This window comes from Lepisosteus platostomus, chromosome 16 (assembly GCF_059453375.1).
Source record: "Lepisosteus platostomus isolate fLepPlt1 chromosome 16, fLepPlt1.hap1, whole genome shotgun sequence".
NCBI classification, from domain to species: domain Eukaryota; kingdom Metazoa; phylum Chordata; class Actinopteri; order Semionotiformes; family Lepisosteidae; genus Lepisosteus; species Lepisosteus platostomus.
The window spans coordinates 25,200,859-25,219,434 of NC_142626.1; the positions used below are offsets into that span (position 1 = coordinate 25,200,859).

The 18,576-nt window shown below is 49.2% G+C and overlaps 2 protein-coding genes across 26 annotated transcripts in view; one reads left to right on the top strand and one right to left on the bottom strand.

Moving 5' to 3' along the window:
- Positions 1–18,576, bottom strand: part of LOC148647083 (NACHT, LRR and PYD domains-containing protein 3-like) — a 1,669,284-nt gene that overhangs the window by 1,006,120 nt on the left and 644,588 nt on the right. The gene's annotated exons all lie outside the window — the stretch shown is intronic.
- Positions 1–18,576, top strand: part of LOC148647096 (latent-transforming growth factor beta-binding protein 3-like) — a 48,908-nt gene that overhangs the window by 25,981 nt on the left and 4,351 nt on the right. For 6 of the 9 annotated variants that reach the window (XM_088609343.1, XM_088609340.1, XM_088609339.1 and 3 more), the window contains 5 exons: positions 1,175–1,258; positions 2,145–2,273; positions 6,048–6,185; positions 7,257–7,397; positions 11,209–11,337. In XM_088609343.1, coding sequence (XP_088465469.1) covers positions 1,175–1,258; positions 2,145–2,273; positions 6,048–6,185; positions 7,257–7,397; positions 11,209–11,337 — 621 coding nt within the window. The remainder of the gene's footprint in view (positions 1–1,174; positions 1,259–2,144; positions 2,274–6,047; positions 6,186–7,256; positions 7,398–11,208; positions 11,338–18,576) is intronic. The other 3 variants (XM_088609345.1, XM_088609344.1, XM_088609347.1) reach the window with 3 other exon arrangements.

The window sequence follows — 18,576 nt, forward strand, 5'->3', positions numbered from 1 at the left end:
CCAGATTCACATACAACAAAGTCTAAGTCATTTATACCACCACATAATCTACTGCAGTTTATAGTATAGTACTCAGTTTAAAAGACATAAGTAAAGCTCTTATATAACAAAACACTAATGCATTGGCTTTAAGTTAAGTAAAATAATACTGATCAACTAAAACAAACAACAACAATCACAAATGTGTAGTAATCAGCTACAATAAACAACGTGAATCCCTCTCTCTCTCTGCTCTGTGATCAGCATGCCCCACTGTAATGAAGTGGGCAATAAAACTGTCATTCCCCACACTGCTGACACAGAACCTGGAGCGTCCATTCCAGTGCAGGCTGAGCTGCTGGTACTTGGGCAGCTCAGAAACTACTACAGATTCATCTCAGATTCATATCTTCTGTGCAAGATCATTTGGACATTGAAATGAGCAACCTTTGTCTCATTTTTATCCAGCTCTGCTCTGATTCCAGCCCAAACCCCCCAGTGGACAGAATAAATCATTCATTTTGCAGACATTGAGACCCTGCTTGTATGAACAGGCATACCCTCAGTGTTCTCATGAATAGATCGAGGACAGGCACAGCACAGGACAAGGCAGAAGAACATATGGACCTGGAGAATATAAATTCCAGCATCTAGTTTCAGAGAAAGTCGTTGTGCTGCCTGCTAGCTTGACTTAAGGGAACGGTCTAACGGTCTAAGGTGTTTGTTTCAGTCATCCTGGAACGCAATAATAATAATAATAATAATAGAATGGTGAAATAACAATTCACTTATGGAAAGGTGTGTGTAACGAGTAAAAAAACGGTGTACATCTGGACCAGCAGTGTGAACCCTAATGAGCCTTCCATCCTTTTTTAAACAGCTTCTTCCATTTTAGGGTCACAGAGGAGCTGGGGCCTATCCCAGCAAGAGTCAATACATCGCAGGGCACACACTGACACATACACACACTCATATCAGGGCAAATTTGCCCAGAAGCCAGTTAACCTACTAGCACGTCTCTGGGCTGTGGGAGGAAACCCACATGATCACAGGGGGAACATGCAAACCACCCAGACAAGCACCCCAGGTCCACATCTGAACCCAGGGCCCAAGCGCTGCGAGGCAGCAGTGCTTTAAACTGTGACACCGTCGTGTTCTTTCCCTGAAGCTCCTTTCTGATGCTTGTTTTCCGCAGCGGAGTTCCACTCCCTGTGTCCGATTGGAAGAGGCTTCTACATCGAGGAGAGCATCACAGAGTATGGGCTGCCAGCGCACAGAGGTAGGTTCTCGCTAAAACAAGAGATACATACACACCCCTATTTCTGTTATACAGCTGAACTTCCCCCTCCAAAACAAGCTGTTTTGTTTGTTTTGTCTTAGACAGCACAAAATGTATTACTTAATGTAATTAATGTGCCCGACATGTTTATTGTTGGAGTGCACTATAGAGATCCTGCAGATTTAATTTCTCCGCATAAGTGCTTCAATAAACTGCTTGTCAACAACAACAGCCACCCTTCTCCAGCATTGTGGTGGAAAATGCAAAGTCTAATTGTATTCAAACAAAAGCAGCTGTGAGCCTGGCCTGTACCTGACTGGGAAACCTCCTGGGAAAGATAAAGGTGCTGCTGGAAGAGGTGTTAGTGGGACCAGTAGGGGGCGCTCACCCTGTGATCTGTGTGGGTCCTAATACCCCAGTATAGTGACGGGGACACTAGACTGTAAAAAGGTGCCGTCCTTCAAATGAGACAAATGAGGCCCTGATTCTCTGTGGTCATTAAAAAATCCCCAAATTTCCCCCCTGGCCTTTACCCATCATGGCCTCCTAATAACCCCCCTCTCTGAACTGGCTCCATCACTCTGCTCTCCTCCCCACTGAGAGCTGGGGTGTGGGGAGCGTTCTGGCGCATCATCCATGTGGGGGTACACACTGCTGGTGGTGGAGGGGATCCCTATTACCTGTAAAGAGCTTTGAGTCGATTAATATTATTATTAAACATATCTTAATGGTTTTTGCCAAACTGAGCACTTCAGGGGAGTAAGCTCTCCTGAGGGCATGGGCATCTGTTGGCACACAGTAGGTGCAGTTTCAGGCTCTCTCTTCTCACATGAATGCTCTGTCTCATTCCTGCTGGGTGTTTCGGTTTCTCTCTGTGTCTTGGCAGATATCGACGAGTGTGTGCTGTTCAAGGAAGAGATCTGTAAAGAAGGCCACTGTGTGAATACACAGCCTGGGTATGAGTGTTACTGTCAGCAAGGCTTCTACTACGACAGTAACCTGCTGGAGTGCATTGGTAATTCAGTTCTCTCTATTGTGGTGCCTGTCTGAGCTTTAGTCAGAGGTAGGTGAGATGTAGCTGGTAGTTCTACCCAAAGCCACAAGAGGGCGCATAGAGGTCATCTTAAGAGGGAACTGCAGAGCTATTTTTACATTTCGGGGTTATGATGCCTGGCAGTGATGAATGCATGTAAAACCACAATGAAACTACCAAGTACACGGGCAGGTGTACAAGCTCCAGTTTACATCCAAAAAGAGACAAAGTTTCAAAGTATGCGTAACGCCATATTGCTGTCATTGATGCAAAAACAGCCCTATTAACACTGTAAACATTCTTTAGACCAAGCGAATTTCACTACGATATTAGCAGTAAAATATTTTCATCAAACCGGCACGTACAAGGCAACACGTTTTTTAGGTACTTTTAAGCATTGGAATAAAAGAGCAAGCTGCCGACTGACTAAAACACACTCATAATAATTAACATTGTTAGGAGACCATGTTTCTCATTTGCTTACAGTTGCAGGGGTACAGTGAGCAGGAAGGGCCACTTTCATGCCACAATTCGTTTGAACTCTCACTCTCGTTCCTTGGCCCCGACCAGCGGTTTCTCAACAGGGTACCAAACAGTGCCTTTACCTCAAAGAGGCTCGAGAGAGAGAAAACTGTTTCAAACGTCACCCACTCTCCGCGGTCTAGAGGCAGTTTCCACCTTTATACGTCTTGCTGATCATATAAGGGGAGCTGCAGTCCTAACGTCTCACACCAGTTTATTTAATCTCGTAACGCAATCAATTCATTGACGTTTTAGAAAAAAAGACAAATTCCAAATTAAGTCTACAATCATGAACTTTGTGAAAGTACTGTAAGGTTGCCATGTTGTCGAGATTTCATGAGAGCTGCGACTTGAAGCAGCCCTTCCTGCTCACTAGTCCCTGTGATGACTAATGTACTGAGATGTGAAGCGGCCCTTCCTGCTCTCTAGTCCCTGTGCTGACTGATGTACTGAGATGTGAAGCGGCCCTTCCTGCTCACTAGTCCCTGTACTGACTAATGTACTGAGATGTACGAGGGAATAAGTACAGGTTGAGCAGCAGACATTTCACTGCAGAAATGTTCCAGCGTGATCTGCAGGCAGAGTTAACCGGTGAGTAGTATTTGTCAGTGAAACCGTCTGGAAAAGGAGAGCAGTATTTCTAATGGATTAGAAGAGCTGGATCCACAAGCCTGCTTGTTTACCGGGTCACAGGGCCGCTCCACCTCACCAGAAGTCCTGCTGCCTCGTTCTGAATCGCAGAAACATGGTGCTGAGCAGACCTGGAAATGATGAAAACAGGAGGTTTTACAAGTTACCGTGCACAATTAACTTTCACCGTAGTTTGAAATGCACTCATCACTACCGACTTTTTCTAACCTCAAAATTTAAAAATGGTGTTGCAGTTCCCCTGTAACTTGGAAAGTTCTGACAGCAGAGGCTTGAATTCAAGGGAACTCCTAGGGCACCAAGTCTGAACTTTTTGTGTTTGTCTCACTACACACACTAGAAACGAACAGCCAACACAAAAATTAGAAAAACAAAACAACAAACAACATTCCGTTTTCTTTCTTCGAAAGTCAGTTTTGCAAGTTGTAGCATGTGTGGAGTGCCGCAGTTTTTTTCCCCAGGGTTTTTCCTCGTCTCCTCCTGCTGAAACTCATAGAACAAAGACAGATCCTGCGGGAGGCTTTATAAAAGCAGGTCCTGGGACAGTTTTCTTAGCCCTCCAGAATAAAACCCCAAATTGGGAAAACAAAATAAAAAAAGGGGTAATATTTTTCCAGATTTTGGAGCAGACATCCAACGGTGGCGAGTTTGCCCTGTAAATCACTGGAGCATTGCAGAAGACAGAGACGAGTTCCCTTCATTGATCAAATCAAACACGTCTCACGCAAGGGTGGTCGTTCTGCAATCCACTGGCACAGTCTGTTTACCTCAGTGGTAGCTGATCAGCTCGGCCAGTAAGAGTATCATCCCATCATCCTGAGCTTGTTGGTTGCTGGTTGGCCTGACTGCCTGCTCCCAAGCACAGGCTCCTGTCTGCCTGAGCACCCCCAGAGCTGGTCTGAGGTATCCCCAACTTTCCTTAGCGCAGCTAATTTCCAGTCAGCGACTGAAGAGTGAAACCCAAACCAGAGAGCACAAGTGGAAGCTGTGTGGGAACGCATTTAAAACCGAAAACGGGGCCCTTCTTTACACAGAGGGCGGTGGGAGTGTGGCGGTGGGGTTGAAGCCCCTACCCTGTCTCAAGACACAGCTGGGTGAGATCCTCCAGTCAGGACAGGGCCACTTTACACAAAGGGTGGTGGGAGGGGGGCCCAGCCATGTGATTAAAGCCGATACCCTGGCATCTCTCAAGACACAGCTGGATGAGATCCTCCAGACAGTCAGGACCACTTTACACAAAGGGTGGTGGGAGAGGGGGAACAAGCTGCCCAGCCATGTGGTTGAAGCTGAACTGCTTTCAAGAAACAGCTGGATGGGATCCTCCAGTCAGGACAGGAAGAACTTTTCTTTACACATAGGGTGGTGGGAGTGTGGAACAAGCTGTCCAGCCATGTGGTTGAAGCTGAACTGCTTTCAAGAAACAGCTGGATGACATCCTCCAGTCAGGACAGCAAGCTCTTCTTTACACAGAGGGGGGTGGGAGTGTGGAACAAGCTGCCCAGCCATGTGGTTGAAGCTGAACGTCTTTCAAGAAACAGCTGGATGACGTCCTCAGAAAAACGAACAACTCACTACCGCACAGGTCACAACAGCCAAATCGTTAACTAGTTAACTAGGCGAACGGTCAATGAGGTGAACTTCTGATTCCGAAAAGGAAAATAGCTTTTTTCTTTGCCTTCCGGGCGTTCCTCGAAGGCAATGCAGTTTGTAGCTCAGCTATTATCCGGTCTCGGTCTCCATACCTGGAAATGATAGTAACTGGGAAAGCAGGGGAGAGAGTTGACAAGTCCAGTCAGAGAGACGGATAACAAGCCTTTCTTCTTGTCTTGTCGTCTGAGCGTCTGGGGCGATCATGCAGGGGACGAAGATTTTATGTCTTCTCTTCTGCCTTCGTTGCGTAAACCAACAGGTACAGCTGGCACTGTGCTGGGGACTCTCACAAATTAAAGGGCTTTTCCAGCCATTCTTCCATCTGCTAACGGCTCTATCCAATTCAGGGTCACTGGGGGGCCAGAGTCTATCCCAGCAGGCGACAGGCACAAGGCAGGGAACACCCTGGATAGGATGCCAGTCCGTCACAGGACGCACACAGACACAGACACACACTCAGACCAGGACCCATTTTCCCAAAGCCGCTTAACTCCCCAGCCAGGATGTCTTTGCGCTATAGGAGGAAACTCATGCAAACTGAGGAAGAACATGCAAACTCCACCCAGACAGCACCCCAGTCCGCAAGGCCGCCATGCCAACTGCTCCGCCCAGCTAAATGGCTTTTGAAATGGCAAAACGTTTGGCCATGTCGTTTTTTTGTTTGTATGATTAAAAGCTGTGTCGAAGGTCTCTTTTTGAACACCTATGTGCTGTATATGAGCAAGGTTAGGCTATCTGAAAAAAACAAAACACTGGTGTTGGGCACGCCTCTGAAATGTCACTTAAAAGCCCACCGTCGTTTACTAAGCTGGGGGTCATGGGTAGCCTGAGATGCAGGCCTGCCCCCCACCCGACGAGAGTTGGGTCTATCCCTGCTGCGGTGCCGCGATGAAGAGGGGGAGCTTGCCCTGATCGGGCGCTGTTCTGTGCCGCCAGACGTGGACGAGTGCCACGACGAGTCGCTGTGTGCCAACGGGGCCTGCGTCAACACTAGGGGCTCCTTCTTCTGCACCTGCACCCCCCCCTGGGCCTCCGACTCGTCCAAGAAGAAGTGTGTGATGCCCGCGGTCGTAGGTACGTGGCAAGGGGGGAAGTCCTGTTCTGAAGGGCAGCAGACCGGTCCTGGCCGGTACACTGCAGCAGCGCGGCGCGGCTCTTCGAGATTTAGAAAGTGTCAGAAAGATGCTTATTCCTCGTCAGGGCCACAGCACCTCAGAGGCTGTCCCAGAAGCGCAGGGTTCAAAGTAAGACCACCCCTGGACGGGACACCAGTCCACCACTGGACACACACACACACACACACACACACACACACACACACACACACACACACACCCTGGACGGGATGCCAGTCCATCACTGGACACGTGTACACACACCCACGCACCCTGGATGGGACGCCAGTCCATCACAGGACACGCGTACACACACCCACACACCCGCACACCCTGGACGGGATGCCAGTCCATCACGGGACACGCATACACACACACACACACACACACACACACACCCCCCCTGGACGGGATGCCAGTCCATCACTGGACACGTGTACACACACCCACGCACCCTGGATGGGACGCCAGTCCATCACCGGACACGCACACACACCTTGGACATGCCAGTCCCATCACAGGACACACACACACCCTGAACATGCCAGTCCATCACCGGACACGCACACACACCCTGGACGGGACAGCAGTCCATCACTGGACACACACACACACCCACACACCCCCTGGACGTGACAGCAGCCCATCACTGGACACGCGCACACACACCCACACACCCCCTGGACGGGACAGCAGTCCATCACCGGATACGCGCACACACCCTGGACATGCCAGTCCCATCATAGGACACACACACACACCCTGGACGGGATAGCAGTCCCATCACAGGATACACACACACTCACATCCCATGGACGGGACAGCAGTCCCATCACAGGACACACACACGCCCTGGACGATACACCAGTCCATCACTAGACACACACACACACCCTGGACGGGACATCAGTCCATCGCTGGACACACTTTGGGAAGTGAGTTTGGGAAGCCCCGTTCTGTGTTGTGTGCTGTTGTCTGGAGGCGATCCCCCCACCCCACCCCGGCCTAACACGGCAGAGTGCCGTTGCAGATGTGGACGAATGCCAGGACCCGGCCAACTGCAAGAACGGGCGTTGCCTGAACACCCTGGGGTCCTACTACTGCATCTGCTCCCTGCCCTGGACCCTGGCCACCGACCGCAACAGCTGCATCCCCCCCGAGGAGCAGGGTGGTGAGTAAGGGCGTACCCATCTTCATATTCGAAGGACTGCCAACCAACCCCCCCAACCCCGACCCCACCCGACCCCTTCAGCGCGATTTTAAGCCGGCGGGTGTTGCTTAAAATGGAAAGGGACCTGTTGAAAACCGCCGCAAGACGGGACCTCCTCCTCCTCCCTTGGCCTTCATCTCCGGTCTCCCTGGGGTCTTCTTATATCACGCCTGCTGGCTTGTAGAGCAGCGGCAAAGATCCGTCGGTCTTTAGCCAGTTCTTCTATGGTATCCCAGCTATGGCTCACAGCCTGCAGGTTCTCCTTCCACAGATCTCCGCCAGGTGGTTCGGGGTCTTCCTCGCTGGCGTCTTCCCCCTTCAGGAGTCCAGCGCAGGGCAGTCTTAGTGATGGAGTTCTCCCTTCTCGTGATCCGTCTCCCCCGTCTTCTCTTCCCGACGGTGGCCGTACTCTCTCGATGGCATGGGGGGGCTAGCCTTTCTTCGCCCGGAGGTAGTCCTTGTTCCGGGAGAGGCGTAGGATCCTTCCCAAGCCTGTGGGATGAAGTGTTGTGAGCTGGTTCAGATCTCCCTGCGCCATGCCCCAACGTTCTGAGCCATACAGAAGAGTTAGGGTTAGACACAGCTCTAGTATAGCTCCAGCAGGGTGCGAGTACTATATTGGGGTGACTTCTAAATGTTGTGAAGCATCCTAAAGACATTTCCAGCTTGAGTTAGTCTGTTCTGGATGTCCTTCTCCCTGGGTCTGTTTCGGGACGAACCAAGCGCTGACGATCTGAAATCCGTGCCTTTCCTGAATGTGGTTTTCCACTGATCGCGGCTCCTGGTTTAGTAGCAGAGCTCACCCAGAGCCCCAGATCAGAGGGCGAACAGGGGTAAATTAATCCCTTAAACTACTGTAGGTGCATGTTACACCAGTCAGCCCCTTACAGCATAGACATTGCATATAACATACAATGATAAGCAAGTGTGAGGCACTTACTGTGGTTTTTCTTTTTTTAAGAACAAAAGAGGCCCAAATTAGGGAATTTAGGAACTGTAGAAACTTCTAATTGTTAAATATGTTCACTGATATTTAAATACGCACAGCAGTGAGCACCTCGCAGCTCTTCGGTCCCGGGTTCATTCTGTTCCGGACTGGGGCATCTTCCGTGTGGAGTTTGCATGTTCTTTTTTTTTGGTGTTCCGTTGTTGGCTCGTCTTCCAATGGCATGTCGGGGTCTTTAAAATGTCCCAGTGTGCTTGGGCGTGTGTGCGTACCCTTTAAGAACCGATGGCCCATCCAGGGATAGGTGTTGAGTCACTGCTACTCTTACCAGGAATAAGCAGATTTCACATAATGGGTAGACACCTTTTTGAATGTGTTTCTGGCCATGTACTGTTACTCCGGTATATTTTTAAATTGGTTTCAGCAAGGCTGTGATAAGAGCATAAAAAAGGTACAAATAAGAGGGGCCAGGGTGTTCATTTTAGTGACGTGGCTGGGTGCGTGTTCCAGACTCCCACTCCTCTTAGTGTAAAGGCTCCTGCCCCCTGTTCTCACTTTTAAGTGCACTGCTCTGTGGTTTCCGACTTGTGCCCTTGTTCTTCCTGCCTGGCCCCGTGACGAGCCAGGCAGAAATCGATCGTCGCGATCCTGCAAAAGATTCGGGGCGTCAGACGAGCAGGGGATCTCCTCAGTCGGGCTGACAGAGGGAGGTCACCCTTCAGCCAATAGGTATTAACAGCAAGATGAAAACAAGAGGGACAGGAGACCTCGAATTGCGCCGTCCCCGGTTTTGGCAGGTTCCGTTCAATTTCAAGCGATCCCTGTCTGATTGAAAGAGGCGAAAGGGGTTCTTTGAAAATATGAATATTGGTACGACCCCTGCACTTGAATAATCCATGATGGGCGATTAACGAGGGAGGGCCAGGGAGGGGGGGAGATCTAAGCTGGGGCAGTTCAGTCAGAGCAGAAGGATGAGATGATAACTGTCTCCCGAACGTTACAGGTAAGTGTGACTGACGCACACAGCTCAGCCGAGTCCCAACCACAAGGCAAATTCCGAATGTTGTCTGCAGTGTTGAGAGAAACAGGTTTCCACATCAAGAGCAGGGATCACACATTCCTCAGTCTTCCTTCCTTCCATAGTTCACACATATGGAAACTACAGTACATCACCTGCTGCCATACGGATGGAATGACCAAGATAAAAACATATCGAATGCACACGTGAAAAAACATTGCAATGCAGAAAATGCACTTCATTGGTAGAACGTGCATCCTGCACAGTGCCCAGATACTGGAAATCTGAATGCAGTCTAAAATCCGTCTTTTAACGTTGCGGGAGTAACGTCAGTATACATTGAAATATAATGACAGATGTCTGAGATATAATGATATGCGTTTTAAAAATGCATATTTGTTGATGGTCATTAACATTTGATAAATGTGTTCCAGTATGTGTTTTGGCCACTATTTGTAATGCAGGATGCAAACCGGATACCTCTTATTGACACATTTACACTGGTAAATGTTGCGCTTTTACCACAATTTTACCATATTCCTGCTGTGGACTCTAGGGGGTCTCTACTCTGTTTTCACTTGCTTACTATAGTACTGGCCCCCAGGAAATGATGATGGGAAAGCCACAGAACTGTCACATGACAATGATCAGTTTACCAAGATATCTCTCGTCTGTCTTGAGAGAGATTGTCAGCATATACACGTCTTTACCTGTCAGTTCTAAGTAGGCTAGGAGACTCGATAGAAGGTATCCTTGAAAATCAGATAGACGGAGGCCCCCTGACACTGTTTCTATCACATAAGATAAGGGAAAGGCTTTATAGTGCTGTTTTTTAAACCTGACACCAGTTCGGGCGGAGCGATGGCACTGAGGCTCAGGATCTGCGCCTGTGGCTGGAAGGTTGCCAGTTCAGATCCCGCGGCCGGCAGAGGAATCCTACTCCATTGGGCCCCTGAGCAAGGAGCAAGGCCCTTCACCCCAACTGCTCCAGGGGTGCTGTATAAATGGCCGAGCCTGTGCTCTGACCCCCAGCTTCTCTCTCCCTGTCTGTGTGTCTCATGGAGAGCAAGTTGGGGTATGTGAAAAGACACATTCATAATGCAAGACATTGTATATGGCCAAAAAAGTGATCTATCTCTTGAGTTTGGACTTCAACCGTTAGGCCCTGCAGAGTGCAAAATCGCTGCGCAGAAAAGCACAGGTTTTGAGTAACTCAAAACACCCAGATTGTGACATGTGAGCAGAGCAGGAATGAGTGTGTATCAGGTGTTATACAGTATGTGGTCATGCTGCATCGATCTGCATCTGCATCCATCAAACCCCCAGAAATCAAAGAGCCTGTTGGTTTCTCTGTCCTTTTTATGACGTCACTTCGAGTCTCAGCATCAGCTCCCCCACACTGCCTCCACCCAACGAGACCGCCCCGTCTTTCCGCCCTGCACCACCTGCAGTCATCAGCGCGATCAGTTGCCTGACTAGCCAGCCGATCAGGGAGTCTGCTCGAGTGTTGTGCGCGCACATGCCTGTGGCGCGAGGAAGGGTTGTGTTTCATGCCCCTCCTTTGATTTTGCCCTGGGGGCCGAAACACATGCCTCTTTTGCTACCCCCCCCACCCCTCTTCCACGTCCCCAATGGCCGGGGGGGGGAGGGGCTGGGGCTCGACCCAGGCGAGGCGGTCCTGCTTTTGCCTGCCCGTGCCGCTTGTTGGGGCAAGACAGCAGGGAGAGAGAGAGAGAGAGACACCTGTGCGATGTACCCGGATTGTTTTTGCCTTGTGTAACCCCCATGTCTGTGGTGATCCCTTGCAGATGTGAATGAATGTCAGGACCCATCCTATTGTAAGAATGGAGTGTGTATCAATACGCCTGGTTCCTATCACTGCATCTGCACTCAGCCCTTCACCTTCAGCGCTGCGCTCAAACAGTGCGTCTATGACGGTGGGTATCAAACGCTGCTGAGCAACTTTAGCGTTAGGGCTAGCTGCTGCCAGGGTGGGAGTGGCGCTGGCCAGGCTGGGCCACGTACTGACTGCAGGAGGGGGGGGGGTGCCCCCGTTAGTGACGGGCCCAGGGGGTCGGGGCCGACCCTCGGCACAACAGAGCCTCCTTCAGGCCGCCGACTGGCCGGCAGGAAGCCATCAGCGTGGCGTCGCGTGCGTCCGGGAGGAGGTCGTCACCGGGAATCGAGATTGCGGGTTTCTTCCCCTCCCTTTCCCTATTCCCCAATCCCAAATTTCGGACGGGCTGCAGCTGCTTTTTGTGCGCCGTGTGCTTGTTCAGTTGTCGGGGAGGCAGGCGGTAAAACTTGAGTTTCGCCACTCGGAAGAGCGACATTTCATAGCTTGACAGAATCGCAGAAAGGAGGAAAGCGCAGTAAAAATCAACAGCCCCCCATGAATGTTTCCTGTGATTATAATAAGAATCGCTTACGCTTATATAGCGCCTTTCTGGACCCTCCACTCGGAGCTTTTTACAGGCCATGGGGATCCCTTCCACCCCCAGCAGTGTGTACCCCCACCTGGATGATGCGCCAGTCCACTCCCCACACCCCAGCTCTCAGTGGGGAGGAGAGCAGAGTGATGGACCAGTTCAGAGAGGGGGGTTATTAGGAGGCCATGATGGCTAAAGGCCAGGGGGAACTTTGGCCAGGACACTGGGATAACACCCCTACTTTTTTCGAGAAACGCCCTGGGGTTTTTAATGACCCCAGAGAGTCAGCACCTCGGTTTAGTGTCTCCATCTCTATACTGGGGCATTAGGACCCACATAGACCGCAGGGTGAGCGCCCCCTACTGGTCCCACTAACACCTCTTCCAGCAGCAACCTTGGTTTTTCCCAGGAGTCTCCCCTCCAGGTACTTGCCAGGCTCACTCCTGATGAGCTTCAGAAGTTTGCCAGATGTGAATTGCAGGGTAACATGGCTGCTGCTTGGTGTTCGTGTGTGTGCAGTGCTGTCCAGTCCTTGTCACTTGTCAGGCTTGCTCCCACTGTGGAAGTGGGGTGGGGTGGAGGGGGTTGGAGCGCTGCAGGGTCAGCTGGCATTTGCCACAGTAACCAGCCACCCCTCCACGAGCCTGTCACACTGTACCGGTTACCATGGGAAGTGCAGTCCACCAGTAAACCTGCATCACCTGCAGGGCGATTTGCATCAACAGCCGCACCAGGTGGTGCAGAATGTCTAAGGTTTGCTGGGAAGGGGGTACAGAGGTGACCTCTATGACTGAGTCTGCTCTACGAGTGTCGCTCGAAGCCCCTCAATTTTATAATTCCCCCATCTCCTGTCTTGTACTTCCTCGGATTCCTGACAGCGTTTTGTTTTCTACCATGTCTTTTGGATCACCCCCTGCTCTGGTTTCTCTCTACACTGGTAATCTCAGCTTAGACCCCGGCTTGCTGTACAGACTGTTTGTGCTTCGCTACAGTGTCCAGTACCAGCTTTGACCACAGCCAGTTTCTGACCACAGACTCTGGATTTCTGTTTCGTCTGCTTTCCCCTGCTTGTGCCATCTGGTATACCTGTCCCCTGCTCTTGGGTTCATTTTCCAAAAAAAATGGGCAGCAGCTTTGTTCCTGTGCGAGCGGAGCTTTCTTGCATTTTCACTGTGGTTTTACTATGCTTTACTGCACTGCAATCCACCTTTACCATGGTACACCAGCAAACAAGTATAGAATCTACCCCCACCGAAGAACCCGTCGAGCATGCGTGTTTCTCAGCCTCCAAGCTGTTATCTCATCACGGAAAAGCCTCTGCTCAGAGGGCAGAGGTGTGCGGGTTCGAACCCGTCCGACTCTGGCTGACTCATTCCGACTGGAACACGAGATCTCCGATGCAACTGGGAACAAAGGGATGGCAGCCCCCATAATCTGAAATTCTGGGTGTCCGTCCTCCAGCTGACATGAAAGCCCTAAAGGAGAGGGTGTCTTGGTGTTACCGTATCAAAATCAATATTGATATTGATATTCACCTGCTTTGATAGACATGACGAGGGTCAGCAGACACTGTAGCACATTATACATTATACAGCATATTATAGCATTGACTTTAATATTTGCAATGCTGTACTTCAGTGTTTTCACAGAATCTATACCATCGCATATTTAACCTCTAGTGTATCGCAAGCCTTATACTTTTGATTTCTCAGGAATTTCAAAGCGTTTATTACAAATACTAAAGGTTAGAACCTGTAAAAACTAAACTTGGGTCACGTAAATATCTGAAGTTAGAAGGAGAGGTAAAAGAAGGTAAGTTCTTGTTCAAAAGCCTTTGGTCATAAAACTGCATATGATTCACTGAAAGGGAATTCAGAACCCTGTACTCTACAGTATCTCTGGGCTTATGAAAACATGACTGCGATATCTACAATCCCCCATGAATATCTTTATATACTCTTTGGGGAATTAAAACCAAGGGGTTTTCTGATATTGTCTTAACTTTTTTGGCAAAATTATTTTACACCATCCATGTCTGTTACAATACTGTAGCAGTCCACCCCCTAGGCACTGCACTGCCCCTTGACCTTTGCCCTTTCACCTTTAGCCAGGCTAGCTCCCTCCTCTTCCTCGTCCTTCTTAAAGGGATGGAAAGTGGGGAAGGACCTTCTCTTCCTTCGAGTCCTCATGTCTCTGTCTCTCTCTCTCTCGCACCTGATCTCCCGCTCTGTGATCGGCTCGCCCGCTTGTGATCTTCCTGGGCAGGAAAGCTGAGAGAGCCTGGATCTGCTATTCCTGCCTGGCAATTCTGCATGTGCGGGCGCAGCTGGGATCAGTGCCCTGCGGCTTAATCCATTTAACGGCTTTTAATGATCCCCCTCCTGCCAGGCGCTTGATGCTGCTACGCTGCTTTCCGTTGAAGCGCCTTGTTCTCCTGCATCTGGAGGTGGCTGAGCTCTGAAAAGATGTGACCCGGCAGCCGTTGGCGGTGATGGCCTCGCAAAACGATTAACCGCGTACAGGCGCTCGCCCTGCTGCCCGTTAATAAGATGACACGCGTCCCTTTTTCTGAGTGGTGAACCATTCAGGTTAAAAAAACGGTTCAAAGTTTGTATTCAGTACGAAAGGGCGCCGCAATGTAATATAATAGGAATATGATATTGCATAATATAAATTACTATAAAAAGTAATAACATAGGATACTGTTGTATATTATAGCATGTATTCATGTCTAAAATAATGTTGTTAATGATGTAATGCAAAGTTATAAACAATGTTGCATAACTAGATGTTTTGAGTTAGGACTGTCATGATTCAGGCTGTGGTCAGGATAATGATGATGTTATTAATTCCAGTAGACAGCAGGACCTAGTTAATATTTCATCACGGTCTCGCCGTTAATGCTTCAGGATATATATATAAGTTAGCGCTCCTTATAAGTAGGCCTGTCAGGACTGCATTTCCCAGAATCCTCTGGGGGCAGTAAGGCGCTGCTCTCCGTCACCTGATTGGTCGCCCAAAGACAATGGATCAGATGACTGTTTAAAAAAAGGAGTAAGCAGAAGTTACCTGGCTCAGGTCTTGGTGCAGACAGGGGTTCCGCCCTCAGCCCCTCAAGACAGTAGGCATCCATTCACACAGACTGACACAGGACGCCTCTGCTTCCTGGGATTTGAACCGTTACCTGACCAATTGTCTTCCTGCAACTGGTCAGGTGACTTGAGAGCAGCAGCTCACTCCCCCAGAGGGTTCTGGGGAATGTGGTCCTGACAGGACTGTTCTCTCATAGTAGTTGTAAATTCCATTTGAAATCCCTGATCCAAAGTGTTGTCCTGTAGTCTATATTCCAGATTTTAGACTTTATAAAAACACTATATTAGGCAATACTACAGTATAGATTATATACTGCTTTGATGTTTGTATCTGGTTGACTTGTGAAGAGGCAGTATATTAGTTGAATGTACAGGGTAGTCAGAAAAATGCTCTGTTGACTGAATTATAAGTTTGTATTTTGTGTAGACAGTGTACTCCGAATATTCATGTTGGGTACACCATTCTGCTTTTAGAAAACCCCTAATATCATCTTGGCTTATCTTCAGCATTGTGGCATTACTGATTCCAGTCAGTTAATACCCACCCAAAGTGATTCATCTCTCATCTCCTCCACTTAAATTGGTTTTCTGGAATGGTTTTAGCACTTGTGCTCAATGGCCAAGTTCAGTTCCCCCAAAAAAGACACGAGTTAAAGAGGAACATTTCACTCTTATCGTTCAAAGCTGAGATACTGTAAAAAGACCCCATCATCAGCTCCTTAACATCCATAAATCTCATAAAATTAAAACACCCTGGAGATGCTTCTTAACAATATTATGACCCTTTGTATCTCAGCAGAGAGTTGTTATTACAGTTTGTAAAACTGTTAAATCTTTTTTGTAAATTTCTAGCAAAAGATGAAGTGACCAGTTTACTGTTGAGCTGAAAATATATATTTATAGGTTCTATATATATATAAAGATTTATAATTAAAGATGTTTTCTGGTCACATGTGCTGGTATCTTAGGGATTTACATGGTAATGAAATGTGCACACAGAAAGTGTCGTTACAGAGCTCCTGTTAGGAGTCTGAGCAGTACCGTTCGATGTGAAGGAGAGGCGACAATCCTGCAGGCAGGCTTCAAGTTAAATACACAGTAGCTGTCAGTAGCAAGACTAGGAATAATACAAAACAGGAGTGTGTTCATCAGTGGGGTTCTTGTAACCATGCATCCATTTTCTAACTGCTCCATCCAATTCAGGATCACGTGGGGGCCCGAGTCTATCCCAGAAAGCAATGGGCACAAGGCTGGATACACCTTGGACTGGACACCAGTCCATCACAGGGCACACACACACTCACACCGGGGCCAGTTTTCCCAGAAGCCAGTTACATCGACCGGTACGTCTTTGGACCGTGGGAGGAAACTGGAGCACCCAGAGAAAACCGATGCCAACGGGGGAGGGGGAACATGCAAACTCCACACAGATAGCACCCCGAGTCCAGACCTGAACCCAGGGCTCCAGCGCTGTAAGGCAGTAACTCCCGCCACTGCACCTCCATACTCTCCCTTTCTAGGTACTCTTAACTGAAAATAGCAGCAAAGATGTGGGAAGAGGTCAAAAAAGTCGATCTAAAGAACTATTACACCACAGGCAGAGGGGATGATGAGCACCAGTGATCCCCTATGGGTTGGAACAGGCCTGGCCTGCAGGACTTCTGAGCCTATGTAGGGCTCAGGGACAAAGTCCAAATGGACAGACGCAGTAGAGTGCTTGTTGGAAGAAAGAATTGACCGGACTACTTTAATAAACATCAGACCCTAGATTGGGGTATATTAGGAAAGCAGTGATTCTCTTCACATTGAAGGTCAGTAGGTCGCTTACTGTATCCACTAGCAACTCGATGAGCTGGGCAGGCCACCTCTCTGTCTCTCATTTATAACTTCTTTATGTTTTCATGAACTGGGGGAAACGGCCAACTTAGCGCATGTCATTTAACCTCATAGTTTAACACCATGGAAAGAGAGCACCCCTCTACATTTCAATCTGACTTGGCCGTGAGTGTTTTCGGTATCAAAAACCAAGAATACTTATTGCATGCTCTAAAACTGCATGAGTGAGGCTGCTGTATTTGCGAAGACGAAGGTCAGCATTGGGTGAATAGGGCGGCTAGTCTGTTGACTTCAGGATCTGTTGTTCCAGTGGAATGTGTGGATTTTGTCGGCTATAAGGATCCGATCCCCAAATTGTCGGTTCGCCTGTCCCCCCCCCCCCAAAATGCTCTAATTCCTGGTGAAAGTCCCGGATGCTTAGGGCTTAAGGCAAGCCGATATTCACATACCCCATACCGATGTACCACACACAAGCACACAGGGATAAATTCAGAGACGCCAGGTCTTTGGAAGGTGGGAGAAAGAGGAAGCAACCTGTTTGACTGTAACGGGCCTCAGCGCGCCTGGGCCAGTTCCAGCAGTGACATCACATCTAGCAGTGACATCACATCACCCCCCCGCAATGTAGGCCATGTGGAAGATGTAGAACTCTGTCATGGTGGAGGACCTATCCCCTGTCCAGGGAGGGGCGCTGTGCTGTGAGCGATCAGGATTGACTCCCAATAGTAGGGGCAAGTACACGTGCACTCTTCACAAGAACATGGGACAGACCATGCAGACTCCACCCAGAAGGTATCTCACTCCCAAATCAAACTCGGGACCCAGAAGCGATGAGGCAGTAAGCACTAATTCCCATGTGACAGTTTACTATTTAGAAATACGTCTACCATTTATCTGCATCGTGAAAACGAGAATGTAGGGCTGATTTCTAAGCATTTGTTTTTCAATTCTTTAAGCCTAGCACAACAACACTTCCATACACTCCACCATTATTGAATTCCAGTGCATTCCAGCAGTCTTTGGAGGGGTGCAGAAGGTAATTCGGGTGTTTAAATAGATGCCTGCCTGCTCTCTCAGGGTGTTCTCTCCGGCTTCTGAACAGTGCTGTTCTCCTACATCTTCTGTGTACAAGTACTGTTGCAGCAGCTAAAAATGTCACCAGGTTTATCAAACAGGTATATGCGTGTGGATTTGCACACCAATCCTACACACTTGATTCAAATCCGAATGAAGGTCCCTATAGAAAGTCCAAGGCAGTATGCCGTACAAATCTAGCTAAAACGAATCAATGTCAGGTGTTAAAGGTCGTAGTGATGCAATCTCAGGAGATTTGAAATCCCTTGATTAATACAGAACATACCAGAGCACAAGAGCCCCGTTGGCCCTGTTTGGTTTCTCGCACGCGCCTGCTGGCTTCTGGGTGATTCGTCAATACAGGAATGTGCCGCAAACAGGTCAGAGATGACACCGCAGAGCGGACCTGTTCGTCTCGTCTCGCCAGCCTGGCCGCTGTACCGGACCGATCCAAAGGTCAAGAGCTGCCTCCGTCAGCAAAGGCTGGGCAGCAGGATCTGGGGGGGAGGCAGGTGAGGGGGCTTGTTTCAGAGCTGATCCGGAAGCAGTCCGGGGTTCAAGAACGGATTCAGTGACGCCATCTGGCCTGGCCTGCTCCTCAGAGACGCGTTTTGAGTAATAACAACACCAATATAGCACTTTACAGGTCATGGGGATCCCCCTCCACCACCAGCAGTGTGCAGCCCCACCTGGATGAGGCGCCAGTCCGCTCCTCACACACCAGCTCTCAGTGGGGAGGAGAGCA